Below are 22,842 nucleotides of genomic sequence, written 5' to 3' on the forward strand. Positions count from 1 at the left end.
TTTGCAGATTTCCCCTTTGCTGACGTGTGGACAAACTCAGGAATAGCTGGGAAGGAGTGTGGCCTTCAGGGCCACTTCATAAACGTATTTGACTGTGTGCAAGCTTCCTTGAAACTGGCAACCCTTGGGTTGACAGATTCCATGGGCACCTTCAAAGTAAAACAAACGGCCCTTCTCACATTTAAAACTCTCGTCACTGCCTTCATAATCTCTTCAGCTCTCCCCCTTCCTAAGGTAACTTTCACCTCAGAAATCTGCAGTTTCCCTCATGCATACAGAGTAAGGCCTTGAAGATTGCCAAGTGGGGGCACTCGGTTTAACATACGTCTTGTTAAGAGACTCCGGTTTGAACAATGTTCTAATTGGAGGTTGTGGGGAAGAGCATAGAAGTGAAAAGAGCAGAAGATGACGTGTTTGAAAATATAGGTCCTATTTTGTAAGTATAAATGATGCTTTTATTTCTAGAATAGGCCCTTTCCTCACCCATAAGAATGCTGCAAGCTGAACCATACATTTCATAGGAGGAGACAGCAATACATGACAACAATGCATTATTATTTTTTAATGTGGCACAGCTGGGGAACGCTATGAAAACAATGCCAAGAATTATTGCATAATTAGACAGAGAAAAACACATTTGCTCAGGTCGCTGCTGTAAGCAAGCTGCCTGGCACTAAGGCCGAATCGTGGCTCAGTCCAGGCTCAGTATCGCCTACCCAGCTGGCAGCAGCTTGTTAATGTTTCAGACAGACCTCCTTCCCCAGTCATGCTGTGGAGGTCTCCAAAGCCACCAGCTGTTTATAAACAGCCAACGCTGGTACCTACCCAAAGGGTTGGGTGTGCAAATCCCTACCCCAGCCAGGCAGATCCAACTTAACCTACCCATACATGTCATGATTTTCTACACACTCACATACTGGCATACCTTAATGTTCCTGAGGCAAGGCTTAACTTCCACAGAGCATATCCCATTCAACTCCTCCTCTGGCACACATGCTGGAAATGTGATAGGGTCAAAGCACATTCAAGGAGACTGGTATCAATTTCCCTGTGTTCCAGATCTGGCTATAAAGTATAATTAGTGAAGCCAGAAAAAGTAGAAGCAAACCTTTGGCTCAGCCAGGATTCATTCAGTAGCTGGAGTAATATCATAGAGTGACATTGTGCTTCCTAGCGTTCACGGGGGAACCAAAAAGATGACACGGGATATATACTCCAAAAGATAAGCAGCAGAGCACTTTTGAACAGCTTGTGTAAGTACAGGGCAATGGGGAGGGGAGAGAGGAAACAGGGGCAGCCCCATCAAGAGGAACAGCCCAAACTCAGACCAGTGAGTCTATTCTATCTCTAGTCACCATGCGATGCAAGAATCAGCTATAGGACACTACCAAGTATAATAAAAACATAGAGATTTCCTAGAAAGAAGCCCCATACATTCAGATTTTAACAGGGACTAAGCACACACAAGGGAAAGGGGATTTCACAACCTAGGCCACTTAAATCTGTTACCCAGCAATCCTAGCTCTAAAGCCAAAGCGCTCAGTTCACATTGTGGGACATGAAGTTTATATACTTCGCAACCTACCAAACATGTAAAATTCATACATTAGCAAACTGCAGCATCATGAGGACTGAAAGGCTCCTAGCGCAAAGTCATAATCACAAAGTGTGCTGCTCCCTCACAGAGAGGAGCCAAATGCAAACTATGGGAATAGAGCCGTTCAGCTCCCCAGAGACTCTTAAATGAGATGATGTTGTATGAATTCAGATATCTGGTCACATGAGTGCGAAGTTCTTCTGCATAGCTAAGCGCATCTCTCTAGAATGTGGAAATATTGTGCCACCAACTGGTGGCAGCACAGGGATGCTGAAAGCTCATAGAAGCAGAACAAGTTCATCTCTCCCAGGTTGCTAATGAATTTTAGTGAGCTTGTGGAGCACTGAAATGAATGGCTTGTTTCAGTCTATTGCACAGTAATCCTCCAGTGTGTGAAACTTCTCTCACAGTCCTCTTCTTCTTTTTAAACTCCTAGCATTAGTCACTAGTCCATAACCTTATTTGCTCTCTTGCAAACTACGTTTAGCCTTTCTTTTTTAACACTAACATAAAAGGTAGTATAGGCAGCTGGGGTATCTACACAAGGACAGAGTCGTTGTGCAGCATACAGATAGTTCTTTAGTGTTATTTCAGAAATAAGGCACTTAAAATAAAATCTAGAACAAGATTTATACTTAAAAAGTCATATAAAGAATTCTTCTTCATCATCCTTTCCATTTCCACGGCTTGTTTTGGATGCTCCCAAGGGAAAACTTGATGGTACCTGTCCTGATCCTTTATTCCTCTTGGCAATATGTGATGACAACGGATTGTTTCTGCCCTCAGAGTGCAAGCTGATCGTGGAACCTGATCCTGTTAACAAACAGCAGGATGCCTGAGACTGTAGAAGCGCTTTCTGTATGTCTTGTGAAAATCTATTTAGTGGCGAATCACTGCATTCGGAAAGGATCACTTTGTTGCCTGTGTCAACATTAGTTTCCTCCTCCCTTTGACGAGGCCAGAGTTCATGACTGGAATGTCTCAGTTTAGTGGCCAAGTTCGTTTGAGAACAGCCTAAGCCCTGGAGAGAAGAACCTGCTGGTCTATATGACTGGGATGAAGAGCAAAAGTTGCTTGGCGAGTGACTGCAAACACTTCCCGGAGCATATGCAACTTCTCGTGAGGATTTGCTTTTATTCTTCATGGCTCGAACTGTCCGGTTTTTGGGCTGTACTGCAATTTTTCTTATGGCCAATGGAGATGGACTGGAGGGGTAGTGAAGGGGCCCTTCCTCGTGTTCATGGCTGTGCCAGCTGGAAGAGGAGTCTTGATTCCCAGTGTGCTTTGAGTTGCCTTGAACCTATAAAATAAAACAAAAAAAAAATGAGGTTAAGCATCATCCATCATGTGATCAAAACTCCACCTGCCCCTGTGGAACCATCATCCACAAATCAATAGTTAAAGAGGCTTCTACCAAGAACTTTAAAATCATATCCCTTTCATGAAGGGCAAAAACTCATGGAAGAAGATGGCGTAAAGTGACGTATTATGTATGTTTGTATTTTTCTTACGAAACTGGCATAGATAGTTTTTAGAATCAATACAATGCTGCTGTTACAAAATGTGATGTTATGAAATAGCATTATAATTGGTTTTTGCAATGAACTTTAAGGTCTATTAATCCAAACAAATACATGTGAGAAGGTACAAACACGAACTATCATTAGGACACCACTTGAAAACAGTATTCAGTGAGGGCCATGCTTTCTAATGCTTTAAATCCTTTCAGTGAAAGCATTTCTCGCCCTTATGGCAATCTTTATTATCTTTATTTTGACTTAACTCCCCTAAAAAAAAAACCTCCAAACCAATATTATTCTCTTAATGGATAGAGGAGAAAATGGAAGGCGACACACAGATTTGAACAATTCCACGCCAGAGCTGAGTGATGGACCCTATTGGCACACCTACATGGCGGAGTAATCCTCAATAAGCTTGGTACCTTTAGAATCACAGAAAATTCTCTTGAGCCTCTCACCTAGTTAATTCACCAACTTGGTCATTTCTGGATTTCAAATGGCAGCTATTTGTGTAAAGCTGAAGTATTTCATACTTCAGAATCTGATTCCCAAGGTTGCCCTGCCTAATGGGTCCCAAAGATCCTCAGACTTTGTGCTGAGGCCCTTGCTCAGAATCTGCTTACCCTCATTTCATCACCAGATTGCTTTCTATGTGAATATACACTTTTCCTATGTTCCCTCTTCCTTCCTTTGTCTTCTCTTGGCTCACCAATAGAATGAACAGCCCCAGACTCTTCCTTCTTCCTTCCTCTAGTTCCTCAGCCCTTGTTGAGGTTGAAGACAACCTCTTTCCTTTATTTCCTTCTTCTGCAGTCTATACCGTAACTCTTTCCTCCTTAGTAAAGTCTTTCCTTTGCACCGGTGTCTGCTTTCCCACTCCTAAGTATCCTCCCCATTGTGACCTGCCTCTAAAGTCTCCAGATGCATCATGGTACCCAGCAGTTGTCCAGAGGTTGTGTGGCGTCCTAAGAGTGCTTCCCTCATGCACCTTCACTTCCAGTTGAGATGTCTCCTTGTCATGTAAGACTGGTTGAGGCATTTCATGGAAGCAGCATTTGCCAGATATGCCCCACTCACAGTGAGATGCTTTTGTTGAGCTACAGAACACAACAAACCAAACCACGAGGTGGCAGCCCATGAGCAATACTTGTGGCTCTGATGCATTACCTTAACACTGGATGTAGATGTAAACCAAAGCATTTTGTGTTATGAAAGCAGTTGGAACAGGGTGGTCCTCCAGATGATGTTGGATTCCCAACTTCCATCAGCCCCCCCTATCAAGTATGGCCAATGGTCAGGGATTATGGGAGTTGTAGTCCAACATACAGGTGGTGTGTGGGTTAAACCACAGAGCCTAGGATTTGCCAACCAGGTCAGCGGTCTGAATCCCTGTGACTGGGTGAGCTCCTGTTGCTCAGTCCCAGCTCCTGCTAACCTAGCAGTTCGAAAGCACCTCAAAGTGCAAGTAGATAAATAGGTACCGCTCCGGCGGGAAGGTAAACGGCGTTTCCGTGCCCTGCTCTGGTTCGCCAGAAGTGGCTTAGTCATGCTGGCCACATGACCCGGAAGCTGTACACCAGTTCCCTCGGCCAATAAAGCGAGAGGAGCACCGCAACCCCAGAGTCGGTCACAACTGGACCTAATGGCCAGGGGTCCCTTTACCTTTACTACATACAGTCCAACATACAGACGGCCACAGGCTCCCAGCACCTGACTTTAAAAGTCTTTTTATGAATATAGATTGGTAAGAGATGAAACACACGACACCAGTAAGATATACCATGTACAAAGACCAAGAAAAACAAGAAAAAAGAGAGAGTGTGTGTGTTCCTGCTACTGCCCCCAAACTACAAAACTCCCTAAAACATTGGAGTTGGTCCATGCAGTTAAGTTCACAAGCATTTTTCACATATAGTTATAACAGTGATATGTGGTGTTTTCTTAAAGTGTGTTTCGTAATACACCCCCTCCCTGGAAGACTTATTTTTGCAAAATAGTAACTGACTTGCCTACAAGCATGCTTAAGTCCAGACACTTCCCAGAAGCATTTTAGCATGTTATTTGTCTTTTAATGGCTAAAGGCAAAGCAAAAATGAGGAATTTTAATTCCTATTAGACTTCCGTGATACGCTTCCCAGTTTCGTTGGAGTAAAAACCATCGTTTTAACGTTGTGACTCAGGATGAAGGGAGGAGAAAAATCCCAACATAAATATTCAGCTTTAACTGGGGTACAGGAACATGGGCATCCCCGTTTTTAAAAGAAATAAATGCAAAAGGGGGAAAAGGGTTATGAATAAATTCAGAGAGCATTACAATCATAATTCAAGAAACCATCAACACCAAGCAGTCTAACACAGTGTCTGCTGCTGTGTTAATGCAATATCCAATGCAGTAAAGAGAGGTTCATTGGCGGTACATAGGGATCTGCCTTATTCTGAGTCAAGACCTTTGGTCCATTTAGCTCAGTATGGTCTATATCAATTGGCAGTGGGTCTCTAGGGTTTCAGACAGAATTATTTTCCAGTCCTACATGGAGATGCTGGGAACTGAACCAGGGACCTTCTGCATGCAAAGCGAATCCTCTGCCCCCTGAGCTACGGCCATTCCCCCTTGCAGTTTGTGCCCACCATTTATAAACCAAGCAATACCTGAAACAGGATCTTGTTCCCTTCGTAGTCTTCAGTTTGCCACCTGGTGCTGCTAATAGGAATGCAGGGATTAGGCAGAAGCGGCACCAGCTGTCCGATTTCATGCACCTTGAACTGCAACACCGAAGACTCCTTCGAGTCAACGCATATTCCCAGAGGCAGCTGCTTCAAGCAGAGCTGGACCGCAATGCTCTCCGTCACGTACAGTACGAAGGCACAGAAGCTGCTTTTCTGCACCGTCGCTTCCTTCTGCAGGATCGTCTCGTAGAGCCTCACTGCATCGGCGTAGTTATCAAAGCTACAGTAGAGCGTGACGCGCAGGATTTCCGTGCCGTAATGAACTTGCCTCAGTCCCCACACGGGCATGTGCTCGTCCAGCCCGTAGAAGTCCTGGTCGTCAAGGGCATGGGAGGACAGCTTCCTGCTGGCAATCTCCAGGTGGACCCGCTGCCACGGCGGGTGCTGGAAGAAGTCATGGACTTGGAAAATCCGCTCTTCCCCCAAGTCCTCATGCAGGAAAAGTAGGACAGATGTCCCAGGGAACCTGGAGCTCCTCTGGCGGTACGTCTCATAATACTTAATGGGAGAAGTGCGTTCCGACACAAGGAAGAGGCGCACGTCCAGGCAGATCCATTCTTGAAGCTGATTGAGGGCTTGCTGCAAGGGCAATGCGTGTCCACATTTGGCAAGCAAGTGCACAGTCATCACCAATGAGTCTGTCCTTCTTCCATCCATTGTATAGTGACCTTGAAAATACAAGGAATAACACAAGCGCTGCCTCAGTGCCTACAGATTAAGGGATACCACACACAGCAGCAAACACAAAAGTACAACAATTAAACTCTGCACTTCCCAACCTATTCCCACTTAAGCTCCTCTATATGCTCTGCAAACCTCAGAATGGCACTAACACAAGAGATTAATCTTCTTTTTATTACCTGCACATTGGATGTTAGAAATGTGATGATAAGACAAGGGTGGGGGAAATCTCGCATCGCGGAGCTCTGTACTTAGGACGACTACCTCACGTTTGCAAATCCCCCAAATCCAGACCAGATTTTCTGTCACGGCAAGATATTACACAACCCGTGTAAACCACCATCTCTGTGCAAATGCAAGGTGATGCTAATGTTTTCAAAGGCTCAGTGCTGTTTTCTTCTTCAAATCTCTGTGCCGTGTGTGTGTTTGTCTCTCTGTGTGTGTTTTACAAAGCAAGCATTCTTCCTGAGACAACACCCTTCTGTCCTGTGCTGATAAACCTTTAAAAAAAAAAAGGCAAAAAAGACATAGGACAACTGAAGAGAATCCAATGTGGATGCTGCAGATAACAGATGTCTATCTCCCAAGAAGCAATTTCAAGAGAGACAAGACTTCAGGGAAACTGTTTCTAAATGCTGCCTTTATGCATGGCTATTGCACATGCTGCCATCTGGCTCTGCACCAATTATTCCAGAGGCCTCATTTCCTCACAGCAATCTCAAAGCAAAGTGTGAGTGTATATGCGTGTGTCAGAGGGAGTTTCCTAGAAATGTAAGCTGTTTGTTTGTTGCCTAGCTACCGATTTCATGGATTTGAGATCAATCCTGAAAGTGTAAAACACCTTTGCTTCAATCCTTTAGAGCAGCCTCCCCCCCCCCCAACCTGGTGCCCTCCAACAGTTTTGGACTACAACTCCCATCAGCCTTAGCTGGGTATGAGTTGTAGTCCAAAATATCTGGAAGGCTGCAGGTTGGACGTGGCTGCTTTAAAGCATTTAAGCAAGTTTTATTGTTTTATCCCACCTCTCCTCCAAGGACCCCAGGGTGTGTTACAAATTCTTACACACACACACACACACACTTTATTTTCACAACTACCCTGTGAGGTAGGGAGAGAAAGAATGTAACAGGTTCAAGGTCACCCAGCGAGCTTCATAGCTGAGTGGAGATTTGAACCTTCCATTTCTGCCAGCTACAGCCCTAGCCATGCAGGAGTAGCTTCCATGTGGCTATGTTAACATTTAAATGATTCAGTGGGACGGTTAGGGCCAGTTGAGTGACGTCTAACCACAGAATGAGCAGCCTTGCGGAGCTCCAATCCCAGGGGAAAGATTCATGTGATTAGGCTGGAAATCTGTGGCTGCTTTCTGAAATGATTCTGGTCCCCATCTGTAAAATAGGTACAGCAGTGTCATGCAAATTCTATGCAAATTAGAAGTGTCACGTGCAAACTAGAACAGCTATATTGCAAACTATGTTTTGTTTAAAGAAGGTAAGAATAAAAGTGCTGGAATCATTGTTTCCCATTCTGGGGATGTCCTAGATGCACTTAAAGCAAACGTAAAATGCTAGCAAATCCCATTCCCAAGTCAATGCAAAAGGCAAACAAAAGATGGCCCCGCTTGCAGTGTTGCTTAGATACAACATGCTTAAAACTATCTTTCTGGGGAGCTCCTAAAGCAAAATGGCAGGAGAGGGGTAGAGATCACACAATACAACAATTATCCCATTATCAGTAATTACCACCTGCTTCCTGTTTTCCTGTACAACCTTCCTGTGGGGGAATATGCTAATATTCTATCTTACTGAAAACCCTAATTTTCCTAAATGTGAATGCAGCAAAGCAACTTGCCCTGTTTCCCTAGCTATTACTCAGATGGGTTTCACCAACAATACCCCATCCTTTGGCGTACGCAGCTGTATTCTTCTCTCTCCACCGAAACCCCCTCGCCCTCCTTTTTTTTTGTTTTGCTTTCTTCTGTGTGTGAAGATTTTGTGACACCCACACTGAGCTGGGAAAAAAGGGGAAGTGCATAATTTAAAAGCTGTTTTTGAGGTAAGATGGGCCAAAGCCCAAGGTTTAAATCGCATGGTTTTGCACACAAGAGATTCAAGTCCAGGCATCTCTTGTTAAAAAGATGGCAGCATTGGGACTGGGAAGTATCTGTGCCTGTAAGGATAGGAAATGTAAGGCTAATGAGCTTGAGTCACGACATAGTTCACTATTCTCTATCTTGATGCATTTTTTAAAAAAATTACCATATTGCTCTTTAAGCTTAAAGTATCTGCAAGTCCAAAGTAATTTTTCTGGACAAAGCCCAGATGATCAATATCCCAATCAACGCAGTCACTGACAACTTCCATTGGGAGGAGAGGAGCTGGAGAGAAGAAACAGTACCTATTATAACTTTCACCAATTCCGTATCACTATGTTTGCTTCACTCATCTAATTTCCCAGTTACTTGCTTTAAGGAATGTGAACATACCTGATCCTCACCTTCCAGAATACTGTGTGATTGGAATGAAGTTTTCATTTAGATTTCGTATTTCTTCAAATGTAATTTCATCTAATGTTAGTCCTACTCAGAGGACACCCATTCAAAATAATTGACATGACTAACTTGGGTCTATCAATCTCAATAGGTCTACCATGAGAATAATTAAGTTCCATACAGTCCAATGTTCTCTGTGCAGGGGAGGGGGCGGGGGGTTGCTAATAGTTCTATGCAGTGGTTTAAAATTACTAGCGACCTAAGCAAATTTTAATGATTGTTCTGTGTTGCTTTTAAAGGTCTTTGTATTGCTATATGCTGCCCTGAAGTTCTGCAAGAGAGCCGTATATAAACACTTGGATAAACAAACACTTTAGGATAACCAATATAAAACACATATTTAAATATGAAATTTGCAGATGGCAAAAAGCTGCAGAATGCAAAAATGGGACAGAACTGACTTATGAATTAGCACACACAATTGATATGCATCCGAAATAAACTGATCCGTTCATCCCCGGTTGCTTTACAACGTGACGCTATGCATATTTACAGGTAAAGGTAAAGGGACCCCTGACCATTAGGTCCAGTCGTGGCCGACTCTGGGGTTGCGGCACTCATCTCGCTTTATTGGCCGAGAGAGCCGGCGTACAGCTTCCGGGTCATGTGGCCAGCATGACTATGCCGCTTCTGGCAAACCAGAGCAGTGCACGGAAACCTCACTGGGTAAACTGGTGTCTCCCTGATGGGTCATGGAATCATGGAACTGTACTGTTGGAAGGGACCACAAGGATCATCTAGTCCAACCTCTTGCAATGCAGGAATCTTTTGCCCAATGTGAGGTTCAAACCCACAACACTGAGATTAAGAGCCTCACGCTCTACCGGCTGAGCTATTCCAGGGACGCCGTTTACCTTCCCGACGGAGTGGCACCTATTTATCTACTTGCATTTTGACATGCTTTCGAACTGCTAGGTTGGCAGGAGGAGGGACCAGGGCAACGGGAGCTTACCCCGTCATGGGGATTCGAACCGCCGACCTTCTGATTGGCAAGTCCGAGGCTCTGTGGTTTAACCCATGCATATTTACTCAGATGTAATTCCCACCATGTTCAACAGAGCTCACTATGTTCAGCAGGGCTTACTCCCAGATGAGTATGCACATGACTGCAGCCTCACAGAGCAATCCTAAAGCTCAATCCACCACCTTGGAACAGGTTAGGAAGCAGCAGTTGCGTCCATTTTCTGAGATCCACCAATATGTATTCTAACTACACCTACCAAAATTGAAAGTGGGTGGAAACTGCCATCAATGAGATCCCCACTGGCAACAGACTAGGGATATTTCTGTGGCAGGGAGGGACGGAGCTGAGCTGACTAAAGACCCACTGTGACCCAAGTTCAGCAAGTTCATCTACCAGTGATGGGCTTGAACTGGCTCTTTCTGCAAAATGGGGAAGAAACCACCCACCCCTACCTTGCAGCCTGACTGGCTTTCACAGTAGGGCTTTGAATGCAGCTGTGGCGTCACCTCTCCTGGACGGGAGCCAGGATCGCTCCCTTGAACAATTAAGATGGATTGCAATATTGAGCACACCAAACAGGTAATGCAATACTTTTTAGGAGGTGCAATTCAACAGACCCCAAATAACTATAAACTGATATTTATTTATTATTTTTGTATTTTTACAAAGCCCCTTTGAGCAAACACCCTTTGGCTTGTTATTAGTTTCATCCTTTCTATTTGAAAATAAAAAGTTTAAACTCTTAATAAAAGTTTGCGGCTTTCTCCACTTTAGAGTAGAAAGATAAAGGCTATCTTTATGGGAGCAGCAGGCATGCATACGCACATCCCTCTGGCCTTCTGGTCGTAAACAGCTCATGCTTTGTCCTCACATGAAACACACCCATGACAGCTTTTCTAATTGGTAATTTATACTGCAGCTGGCATGACATTGTTCCTTCCACCTCTCTAGGCGGCTGTTTGAGCTGTTCATGGAGCCTCAAAAAGCTGGTCCCTTTTCAAATTCTAACCCTGGCAAAAAAGAAAGAAAATAAGAATGAAAGAGAGAGAACCAAGTAAATTTCACTGGGATGGTAAACACAATAGCTGGGAGTAGCGTTCCCAAAGGATGAAACTTCCCAAAGTATGAAGCTTGACTGTGCCTGCCTATGTGCACAATTCCAAGCCCAATGCTATCTCAAGCCAAGGCCACTTGGAATTCCTGGGGTGTCTCCCTAACGTCAATAGAAAAATATATTCCCAATGTATGGACATAATAAAAAGTATATTTGAAATGGGCAGAGCACTCCAAACTGCCTTACATTGGGTTATGGGAGCTTGGAATGAGTGGAGGCATCTCTCCTCTTGGCACCAGGTTGATTTGCTGATGCGTAGGTACTAATATATGTCCATCGGGAAGGAAGCAATGCTAATCCACGCCAGTCTGAGTCATTTGGAGTTCTTAGCATTTTCAATAAGAATTGCACTTGGGGATGATGTGTGGTACCAGATCCCATAAAGCAGAAAACCTTATCGGTATTCAGACTGCTGCTAGAATTACATTTGGACCAATATAAGGCTTTTATACTTTGCAGACTGCAAGGAGAATGGAAAGAACCCAACCAACTAAAGTTTCTGGACTAGTTTTCAGGACTTTGGCATCTAATCTCTAGCATCCCTTCCTTAATCAAAGCATATATACTGAAAGGAAAGGATTACTTACTTGTGGCAAATGCTGTCAATCTACTGCATTGGAACCTGAAAAAACAGAAGTTATTGGTACATTGGTACATATGGGGTACATTGGATACCGGTAAATGCTAGGACCGCTTTAAGCAAGTCATATGGGCCAGGTACATGATGCCCACCCCAAAATGCCCCCCACACTACAATTAGGCTGGGCAGGGAGCATACTCCAGTCACTGTTCCCAGGGAGGTAGGGAAATCTTCCTGCAGAGTGCTGCTGGGGAGAGAAGAGTTAGCCTAGCTGTTGGAGGTGCCTTGAGCTACTCTAGATTAGAGTTTCCCAAACAGCTGTTTGTGGACTACAATTCCTGTCATCCCTTACCACCGGTCCTGCTAGCTAGGGATGATGGGAGTTGTAGTCCAAAAACAGCTGGAGACCCAAGTTTGGGAAACTGCTCTAGATGAAGCTCATCCCAGGACTACTATGCGTATTGATCTGGATCAATGACTAAATTACTTATTTTATAAAATTTATACACCACTTGATTGTGTAAAACAACAACAAAAACCCCAGTTTACCAAAAGTTGAAACAGCGAAATCAAGAAAAAATTGCAAAGTACTTTGAAACATACAAAAGTTAACATACTAAAACAGATTAAAATTACTTCAACTTTCAAAGTCCCTTCCCAAAATTCTATTATTCTAACACTTAAATCTTTATCCACCGCCAAACAGACAAAGCCAATATGCAAAGAGCCTACTGTCACTGTGTAGCCTGCCCCATCCATGCAAGCCCCCTGGCCTGTACCCTCTTAACATACTTTCTTGCGTGCAGAAAAACATGCAAGAGAGTCAGTAGTTATCTCATAAGGATGACTGTCTTCCCTGACTCTTGCCACCTGCCAAAATTCTATGCTTCAAAATCTCTGTGAAGAACAACAACAACAACAACAACAACAACAACAACAACAAAGACAAAGCTGTGAGAGCTTTGGGTAGTACCCCAGTTTTGTTCTGTTATGGTAGAGGGGTTCACACTTTTCATATTCCTGAGCAGAAGCTGGTTCTTTGTATCAGGGATGGACACAAGCGAGATGGCAGCCCACAGCAAACACCAAATGCCTGTGGGGTTCTTGCAAAAAATGATGGTCTGTGTTAAACATGGTCCAAGTCAGCATGGTAGTTATGTTATTAAGCAAGAGTAGATATTCCAATTTAGTTAGATCAGTTGCATCTCAACTGTTCAAATATCCAAAATAAGAAGCTTTGAAGGCAGATTTGCCTTTGCTTAAAAAGAGAAGCAAATTCAATGTTGATAATAGTTTGCACAGAAAACTGAGGACTTCTGATTTGTGACTCAGCTTCTAAAGATCACAGCAATGTTGCTACCTTACTCTCTTCCTCCAGATCCCAACTCAAAACGCACTTCTTTGAGGCCGCTGGTTTAACCCCTTACTGCGCAACCCTACCCATGTCTACTCAGAAGTCCATTTAATGGAATTCACTGGGGCTTACTCCCAAGTAAATGGGAGAAGTGATTGTACCATTAGTCCCCACCCCTAGTTGGGGATGAAGACTAATGGAGCAATCCTAAACACCTCTACTCAGAAGTGCCACTAATAATCACTTCAAGGTTAAGTGTGTATAAGATTCTGCTTTACACGAGTAACAAAATTTTCTTGCCTCTCTCCAACTTCTTGATCTAAATTAAGAGATTATAAGAGGCTTGGCAGGAGGTACTTATATTTTGCTTATGTTGCTTTTTAAAGTGCCACACACCCAGGTTGTGTTACATTAATAATGATTTTATTTGTTCCCACAGATAGGTCACTTTTTACCATCACAATGCCAAAACAATTGATTAATAGCCATATAATCTCCCTTCTTTTTCCATCCTCCTTGCCCTCCATCACCTCATTTTCTTGGAGGCTGCAGAACTGTTACCATAGCAGTTCTTAGGGAGCTGCAGGCAGGGAAGCCAGAGACCAAAGTTAAGCACAAGTCAAAAGGTCACATTTCTCAAATAACCTAGCCAAGAGGATGAATAAGGACAAGCTACCCTGGTAACCTCTTGATATATTACTTCTTTGCAAAATGGGCTTTCTTTCTTACATTTTTATTTTTGCTTTTATGTACATCATTTTGTGAATATTCTTTTTAAAAAACACACAACAGATTTAGCCAAATACAAATGTGTGTGTGTATAAAAACTGATACTGCAAAGATTTCATCATATTGCCCTTTATCTGCTCCTCATTCACCAACAGAACAACAAGGCAAACCCACTTTGCACTAAACAGCAAGTAAGCAGTGAAGGACTAGTGCAGGGGTCAGCAACCTTTTTTCAGCCGTGGGCCGGTCCACCATCCTTCAGACCTTGTGGGGGGCCGGACTATATTTTGGGGAAAAAAATGAATGAATTCCTATGCCCCACAAATAACCCAGAGATGCATTTTAAATAAAAGGACACATTCTACGCATGTAAAAACATGCTGATTCCCGAACTGTCTGCGGGCCGGATTGAGAAGGTGATCTGGCCCCCAGGCCTTATCTTGCATACCCCTGAACTAGTGTAATAGGTTCTTTGTAATAAGTACACATCCAGATTTTGGGAGAGTGAATGGTGTGTACATAAGTGGAAGACAAACGGGTTTTTGGTGTGTGTGTGTGTGTGTGTGTGTGTGTGTGTGTGATGGGAAGAGAGAATAAACTGTAGCAGTCATTTGAAAAACCTTTTTGGGGACAGTACCAATAATCCCTGGTGTATTGTGTTGCAAGCTTAACAACACAATCCTACACATCTACTTAAACTAGCCCCAATGAACTCAATGGAACTTACTCAGAGGCTTCTATTCCAAAGTAAGCCTAATGCTACAATTCTATACACTCTTGTGGTAGCAAGTCTCCCTGAACTCGTACGGAACAAACATACAGAGGATTGCACTGCACTTCTCCTTAAAGAGGTGAAAGGAAAAGTGGAAGTTGTTATTTGCAGCTAAAACGTGATCAGCAAAGGACTCTTACAGACAAACACTATGGGAATAATGCTATCTATAGATGCTAGTCATGACAGCATTATTATTATTATTATTATTATTATTACTACTTTCCCACTCTTCACCATAAGGTCTCTGAGCGGGTCACAACAATGTAAAAATACAGTATCATCCCTGTGTCAAAGACACCTTACTAGCCTCAGCTAGCAGTTGATGGTTGATCCCATGCTGTGTTAAGTCCAGCAAAGTTTCAGGAGTCTCTTGAAGACCTTTCTATGCAGACAAGCTTTTGTCTAATTAAACATCTGCAGTCACTTTAATTATTCTTTGTATTGCTTTTAATGGTGTTCTGTACTCACCACCCTATTTTATGATATGAAAGCACAGAAATACTTCTATAAATACATGAACATTATTTACAATCCGAATAATATATGTTAAGAGCCCAGGCAGCCTGCCTCTGAATAACAGTCGTTGGAGGAAAGCAGCAGAGGGAGAAGACTACAGACCTCATGCTCTTGTTTTCGGGCTCCCCAAAGGCATCGAGGTGGCTGCTTTGAGGGCGGAAAGGATGCCAGACTAGATAAGACCTTTGGTTGGAGGCAGCTTCTTCCACCCTACCCGTTTCTCAGCCCCATGAGATTACTTACAGCAGCTGCCTTTGGCTGGTGGGAAGCGACTCACTGCCAGGTCACACAGCCTGATCGAAGGTGGATGACAACAGCAGCAGCACTGCCAATGGGATAAAGGTGGGTTCTGGGTCTGAAAAAGCTGGATTTTATTAATGGATTGATTGCCTGACTGGTTTTATATCTCGCTTAGCCCAGCCGACCTTTTCGCAGTGCAGGACACAAGGCAGCCTAAATTTAAACGCGACTGACTAAAAAATACACAATAAATAAAAATATTGGGGGGGGGACCAATTAAACAAGGAATCCTATAAAAACGACCCTGAAAAAAACTTTAAAAAACACTCACGCCACTTTTACAAGGTAAAATATTTAAAGCTGCATTTCTCTCCTGCTCCCAGCTTCCATCCGGTGGAGAAACAGCAACCATAGCGCTCTTCAGTTCCCTGAAAGACTAGGAAGGGCTGGAGGAGCCTGTATTGTAAGTTTTTGGCAAGCCTGGGCAACAAAGTTGGCAACGTGACCTTTGGGGTGGGGGGGTTTAAAGGAGTAGCCCCCCCCCCCAAGCGGGAGGAAAACCCAACGGGCGACGCCTATCGTTCCCGTTTCCTTGGGGAAAGCACCCACCAGCCATCCTCGCTGGAGAAAAGGCAGGAAAGGGACTCGAGATACAGGAAGGAGCAACGGCGGAGTCCGAAGAGACGCGCCGCAGCCTGGATACCAAACAACAAACGCTCGGGCCAGCGGCTCCCGCGCTTCCCCCGGCAGCCCCGCGCCTACCTGACAGAGCCAGCGCCCGGCTCCATGGTGCCTGCGCCGGGAAGGCGCCCCGGAGCCTCCTGCGCCTCCTCAGCCAAGCGCGCCTGCAGCCCATCCTGCAACAAGTGAGCCGGGACGCCGGCTTCGCCTCTGCCCAAGCCACGGCCCGCCCTCTCCGCGCGCCACTCGGAGGCGGGACCGCCGCGCTCCCCGCGCGCGCCCGCGCCGGGTTTTAGCAGCTGCCCGCAGGAGGGGAGGGGGGGACGCGGCCGCCTCAGGAGCGAAGCTGCCCCCCAGCCAGTCCCAAATCCCCTTTTACTAAAACAGGGAGGGGAAAGGGCCACACGTAGGTCGCTGGGGGTTGTGGGACACCTGCGTGGCGCACCAGGCGGCGCTAGGCCGAATCCTTGCCACAGGCTGGGGAACTTGAGTCGGGTCCTTTTGGGCCAAAGCTCCTGAGGGCCACACGCCGGCGGTGGGCGGAGCAACCAAGGCAATGTTGACCCCCTCCTCTCTAACCCTGCAACTCGTCTGTTCTGCAGGCACTGCTATTCTGCAAGGATACCCAGACACGGATAAAGTGGCACACATTTCATAGCAGGGGCAAGGCAGCAATTAGAGCCAAAGGGCCTCCCAAGGGCCACATGCCAGTAAAAGGTAAAGGCAAAGGACCCCAGGATGGTTAAGTCCAGTCAAAGGTGACTATGGGGTGCAGTGTTCATCTCACTTCAGGCCGAAGGAGCTGGTGTTTGTCTGCTGACAGCTTTCTGGGTCACGTGGCCAGCATGACTAAACTGCTTCTGGCGCAATGGGACACTGACGAATGCCGGAGTGCATGGAAATGCTGTCTACCTTCCCACCGCAGTGGTACTTATTTATCTACTTGCACTGGTGTGCTTTCGAACTGCTAGGTTGGCAGAAGCTGGGACAGAGCAACAGGAGCTCACCTCGTCGGGTGGATTCGAACCGCTGACCTTCCAATCGGCAAGCCCAAGAGGCTCAGTGATTTAGACCATAGCGCCACCTGCTCCCCTACACATGCCAGTAGTGGCGGGGGCCAAAGGCAAAAAAAAAGTGGATGACTTTTATAGAGAAGGCTCTGTTCCAGCAACACAAGAATCACCTGCTCCCTGTCGCTCCACTGTTATACATCTAAGAAAGAAAGAGACATTGTCACATCTCGGCTGGTCAAAATCACTCAAGAAAGGTGTAGGGCATAGCTTTTTTGAGATTTTGGATCTGAGGAGGAGGTATATTCTTGGGAGGCTGCATTTGGTTGTGGGGCCTGAAGTTCCCCACTCCATATTGTAGGTTAGTCTGGCCCCAAAGTTTCTCAGACTATTTGCAGAATTCATGCTTTTCCTTCCCACATCAAATTGTTCACCAATGCCTTACTTATTCATCCATTTATGTATCATCCAACAAGGTGCCACCCAAGCTCTTGACAATTAATTACTTGTAGCTCAGTAGGTGAATTGTCTCCACCAAAGCTGTTATTACAAAAGTGTCCTATCCACCCTGTGCTGGTTTTTTCAAATATGCCAGCCATCACTTGATACCATAATTACTTCATGATGCCCATGCATGTGCAAACTTGCTCAGACGATGCATTCACTACAGTATTCTGACATTCTCAAACACGTTGATGCTGTTAGAAGCAAAAGTTTCATAATATGACCTAACATAGCCTCCACTGGAGAAAAGTGTTTTAGTTTACATTAAGTAGTAAAACTGGGCTGAGGGACAGTAAAATATCTTCCAACAGCAGTTAAGAAAGCATTTACAGGACAGCACTAAGTGCAGGCTGTAAATAAATCTGCAAAATGCAGGACAAGTTGTGCAATTTTGTCTGGCTGCTTGTTATTGATTGGATATAGCTCAAGTTGCAAGTATTGTGAATGATCTATTGATCTCTTTAAATGATGGAAGCTATCATCTTTGAGATATGGTCAAAGATATGTGGGCCTTTCATCAGGTGCAGAATTCTTGAGCATTATGCATGTCTACATTCCATCCACAGACATGGCAATAATTAAAATGAAGATGTGCACATTTCAAAGAATACAATGTGCTCCACCTGAAAAAATGTGTAGAAATTCTACAAACGCTAACTTTGGCAGCATGGAGGTGGATGGTGGGTGGGATAAGTTCTGTTGCTCTGGCTCCAGTTGGCACACCTGTTTCATTGATTCTGGCTCAAAGTAAACCTTTCCCCCTTTAGAACTATATTATGGAAATGTCTGCAGATTTAACCAATAAACTGGCTAACCCACTAAAGCAAATAATCAACTAAATTTCAGTCAACCCTAGTTTCAAACAAAGTCTTCGGGATCATGTTAACTTCCATCTCGTCTGTAACTTTCATCCAATGCATGTTAATATTCTATGTAGCTCTGCGTATCAGCTCCATGACAAAGGGTAAAGGCAGAATTTAATATGCATTGAAGGTAACCCTGCATTTCCTCCTGCAATGCTCTACAAAAGATTTTGTGACATAATTGCAAAGCTGCCTTGGCAGATTGCTCTACAGTATAATTTTAGGTGTCTCAGTAGATTACTTCTCCAATAAACCAGCCTCCATCACCAAATGATAGTGGGTTCTTGTCACAATACTATGATGGGAGAGGGCTGTTCTGTCATTTAGAGGCTTCAAATGTTATTGTCAAGTAGCTTCATAGAAATTGGAATTCTGTGGAAAGTTATGGTATCATTGCCTTCTAAAACACCCCGCTTTTAAGCAGAACATGTCAATCACTGCTTTAATAATATAAAAGTGCAGCAAGCATTTTAAGGGAAAAGCTGTATGGAGCTCAGAAACAAAACAGAGTAAGGTTTACAGTAAGCATGACAAAAATACTAAGTACAGAAAACAGGAGCTGCATTAATTTACTCTAAAGTTGCACATTAACACAATCAGAACTTTATGTAGGCATCTTTACAGTATTTGCAGTTTTCATATTTACTGTGCTGGATTCAAACAAATGTGATTTTAATGATTTTCCTCCCATGCTGAAAAGGGATCCTTTTTCAAGGAAGGTTCTTTCATACAGTTAAGAGTTTGCTTTTAGGAAGTGTAATTTGATCTTAACAGGACTGAAAAACTTGGTCTCAACACATTATAGATTTGAGGGTCTGTTTTCTGTAGTTCTATCCAGAATGGCTGTCTGTGCCTCCTGAGAGATAGTGGATACCCTTTGCTGGCTCTGTACCAGCAAACAGCACTATAGCATTGTCTAATGCAGTGTTTCCCAACCTTTGGTCTCCAGCTGTTTTCAGACTACAATTCCCATCACCCCGATTACTGGTCTTGCTAGCTAGGGATGATGGGAGTTGTAGTCCAAAAACAGCTAGAGACCCAAGATTGGGAAACACTGGTCTAATGATAGAAAATAAACATGTTCACAGAGGCTGAGTCAAAACATGTCCCAACTTGTCTGCTTAATAATAATAATAATAATAATAATAATAATATTTTTTATTTATACCCCGCCCTCCCCAGCCAAGGCCGAGCTCAGAGCAGCTTACAAGCAATAATAAAAATAAGTTAAATGATTACAACTTAAAAACAAAATTAAAAAATACATTAAAATATTGAAACATTAAAATATTAAAATGTAGCCTCATCGCAGAAGAAGAAGGAAAAGAAAAAAGAAAGAGAGGAAGGGAATCAAATTGGCTCCAAGCCAAAGGCCAGGAGGAACAACTCTGTCTTACAGGCCCTGCGGAAAGAAATCAGATCCTGCAGGGCCCTGGTCTCGTGAGGCAGAGCGTTCCACCATACCGGAGCCAGAGTTGAAAAGGCCCTGGCTCTGGTTGAAGCCAATCTAACTTCCTTAGGGCCCGGGACCACAAGGGTGTTGCTATTTATGGACCTTGAGGCTCTCCGTGGGGCATACCGGGAGAGGCGGTCCCATAGGTACGAGGGTCCTAGGCTGTGAAGGGCTTTAAAGGTCAAAAGCAGCACCTTAAATCTGATCCTGTACTCCACCGGGAGCCAGTGCAGCTTGAAAAGCACTGGGTGAATATGCTCCCATGGCAGAGACCCCGTGAGGAGTCTCGCTGCAGCATTCTGCACCCGCTGGAGTTTCTGGGACAGCTTCAAGGGCAGCCCCGCGTAGAGCGAACTACAGTAGTCAAGCCTGGAGATGACCGTCGCATGGATCACTGTGGCCAGGTTGGGGCGGGAAAGGTAAGGGACCAACTGCTTGATGCGGCGAAGGTGGAAAGATGTCGCCTTGGCTGTTGCTGTAACTTGTGCCTCCATGGAAAGGGAGGCGTCAAGGATTACACCCAAACTCTTAATGGAAGGCAGTGACACTAATTGGGCCCCTGCAAGAGAAGGGAGTTGGTCCCTCATCCCCATGCCATCCCGACCCAGCCATAGGACCTCTGTCTTCGAAGGATTTAGTTTCAATCGGCTCCCACAAAACCATCCAGCCACAGCTTCCAAGCATCTGGTCAGTGTGTTTGGGGCCGAGTCGGTGTGGCCATCCATCAGCAGATAGAGCTGAGTGTCATCAGCATATTGGTGACAGCCCAGCCCAAAGCTCCGGATAATCTGGGCAAGGGGGCGCATAAAGATGTTAAAAAGCATTGGGGAAAGGATTGCACCCTGCGGCACTCCACACACCAAGGAGTGACGCAACGACATTTCCCTCCCTAGTGCCACCCTCTGTCCCCGACCAGAGATAAAAGAGCACAGCCAGTTAAGGGCTATGCCTTGTATAGGCGGTGGTCCAGAAGATCATGATCAACCATGTCAAAGGCTGCTGACAAATCTAAAAGGATTACCAGTCCTGACCTGCCTCGATCCAGCTGTCTACGGAGATCATCTGTTAGGGCAACCAGAGCCGTCTCGGTCCCAAAACCAGGACGGAAACCGGACTGAAATGGATCTAAAGCCAATGTTTCCTCCAGAAACCTACCAAGCTGTTCAGCAACCGCTCTCTCAATTACCTTACCCAGATATGGAAGATTTGAAAATGGGTGGTAATTGGATAGGTCTAAGGGATCTAATGAAGTTTTCTTTAAGAGTGGACATACCACTGCTTCCTTCAGTTCCCCTGGGAATGTCCCCGTGTCAAGGGACAAATTGATAATTTCAACCAGGGGGGTCTGCACAACAACTGGACACTCCCTAATCAGCCAAGACGAGCACGGATCAAGGAGGCAGGTGGTGGGCCTACTAACTTGGAGGAATCTATCCACATCAGCAGGGAGTATTCGATCGAAATGGTCCAACACTGGACCTGAAGTCAGTCGAGAGGGGCCTCCAGTTCATTCACTGTATCTAAATTGGCAGGGAGGTCACGGCGGAGCAACAGGACTTTCTCCGCAAAAAAGCTCGCGAATGCCTCACAGCTGTGGGTCGAATTTGTGCTTAAATTCAGTTGTCCTCCTAAGGACGTTATTGATCTAGTTATTCTAAAAAGTTGTGCTGGGCGAGAGCTAGCGGATGCAATGGAAGCTGCAAAGTAAGATTTCTTAGCAGCTTTCATAGCCATCTCATAGGCTTTCATAAGCGTCCTATAAGATGTTCTTGAGGCTCCGTCACAAGTCCGTCGCCATACTCGCTCTAGCCGTCTGAGATCCCGCTTCATTTTCCGGAACTCCTCAGTAAACCAAGGGGCCCGGTTTCGACGGGGTCGCAGAGGGTGCTTAGGCGCAATCTCATCAATGGCTGCCAAGAGCCGGTTATTCCAGTCCTCAACAAAGTCATCTAATGAGTCACCAGGAGGAGCAGGGTCCTGCAAAGCTTGTCGGAATCTATCAGGATCCATCAGTTTTCGCGGACGAGCCCAAATAGGTTCACCAACCAAGCAGGGGAGGAGCAGGAGGTCAATCTTGGCTTTCAGAGCGTAGTGATCAGACCATAGCACTTCCACAGGGGGGAGCATGATCACATCTATGCCAGCCCCAAAGATCAGATCCAGCGTGTGGCCTGCTTGATAAGTGGGGCCCAAAACAAACTGGGAGAGCACTAGTGTTGCCATGGAAGTCACTAGGTCCAGAGCCTGTGAGGAGGGAGCGGCATCGGCATGGACGTTGAAGTCTCCCAAAACCAGTAGGCTTGGGAACTCCAAGGCCCAGTCTGCCACCACCTCCAGCAGGTCTGACAGGGTGGCTGCCGGTGTGCTGGGTGGTCGGTACACCAGCCAGACAGCCAAGCTCTCCTTGGTGCCCCACACGAGACCAACACATTCAATGCCGGAGATTGCCTGTGATGGCAGGGCTCTGAAAGAGCAATCCTCCCGGATTAACAACACTACTCCTCCCCCCCCCCCCGACCCACAGACCGCGATTGATTGGAGGACAGAGAAACCTGGTGGTGTTATCTCATGTAGGGAGACTACTTCGCCTTCCCATACCCAGGTCTCCGTCACACAAACCAGGACAATCCCCTGCGAGACAAAAAAGTCACGCATGGTGGTGGTTTTGTTACCTATGGACCTGGCATTGCACAGCACTAATGATGGAGGTGGGTAATCCTTGCTCTCCCTACCCTCATCCCTTGGGATGGGGCGTAGATTGGAAGGGGTTCGAGGATCACTGCATAGAGATTTCTAGCCCCACTGCCATTCCTCCCTAGCCCTTCAATAGTGGAAATCCCATACTAGCCTCCCCAATTGAGGGGTAACATCCCCTCAATAACAAATCATCCTTGGGCCAGGACTCCTGGGTCAAAATGGTATGGGGAAGAGGTGGAGGTTTGATAGGGTAAGTATCCCTAGAAGATAAAACCCAACCAACCAC

General features: G+C 45.2%; 1 protein-coding gene across 3 annotated transcripts; it reads right to left on the reverse strand.

Moving 5' to 3' along the window:
* Nucleotides 1-432: 432 nt before the first annotated feature.
* FAM124B (family with sequence similarity 124 member B) lies at nt 433-16,242 on the reverse strand. Of its 3 annotated transcripts, none has more exons than XM_079975887.1 (4): nt 16,111-16,242; nt 11,742-11,776; nt 5,767-6,512; nt 433-2,897 (listed from the first exon to the last, which is right to left on the reverse strand). In XM_079975887.1, the coding sequence occupies exons 1-4, from the start codon at nt 16,134-16,136 to the stop codon at nt 2,241-2,243; spliced, it is 1,464 nt and encodes a 487-aa protein (XP_079832013.1). In that variant the 5' UTR covers nt 16,137-16,242; the 3' UTR covers nt 433-2,240. The 3 variants fall into 3 exon arrangements, with proteins under 3 accessions (XP_079832013.1, XP_079832014.1, XP_079832015.1); XM_079975888.1 differs by having other exon boundaries at nt 5,767-7,913; nt 16,111-16,189; XM_079975889.1 differs by lacking the exons at nt 11,742-11,776; nt 16,111-16,242 and adding an exon at nt 7,623-8,536.
* Between the last annotated feature and the right edge of the window lie 6,600 nt (nt 16,243-22,842).

Source organism: Podarcis cretensis (assembly GCF_951804945.1).
Source record: "Podarcis cretensis genome assembly, chromosome: 5".
NCBI classification, from domain to species: Eukaryota; Metazoa; Chordata; class Lepidosauria; order Squamata; family Lacertidae; genus Podarcis; species Podarcis cretensis.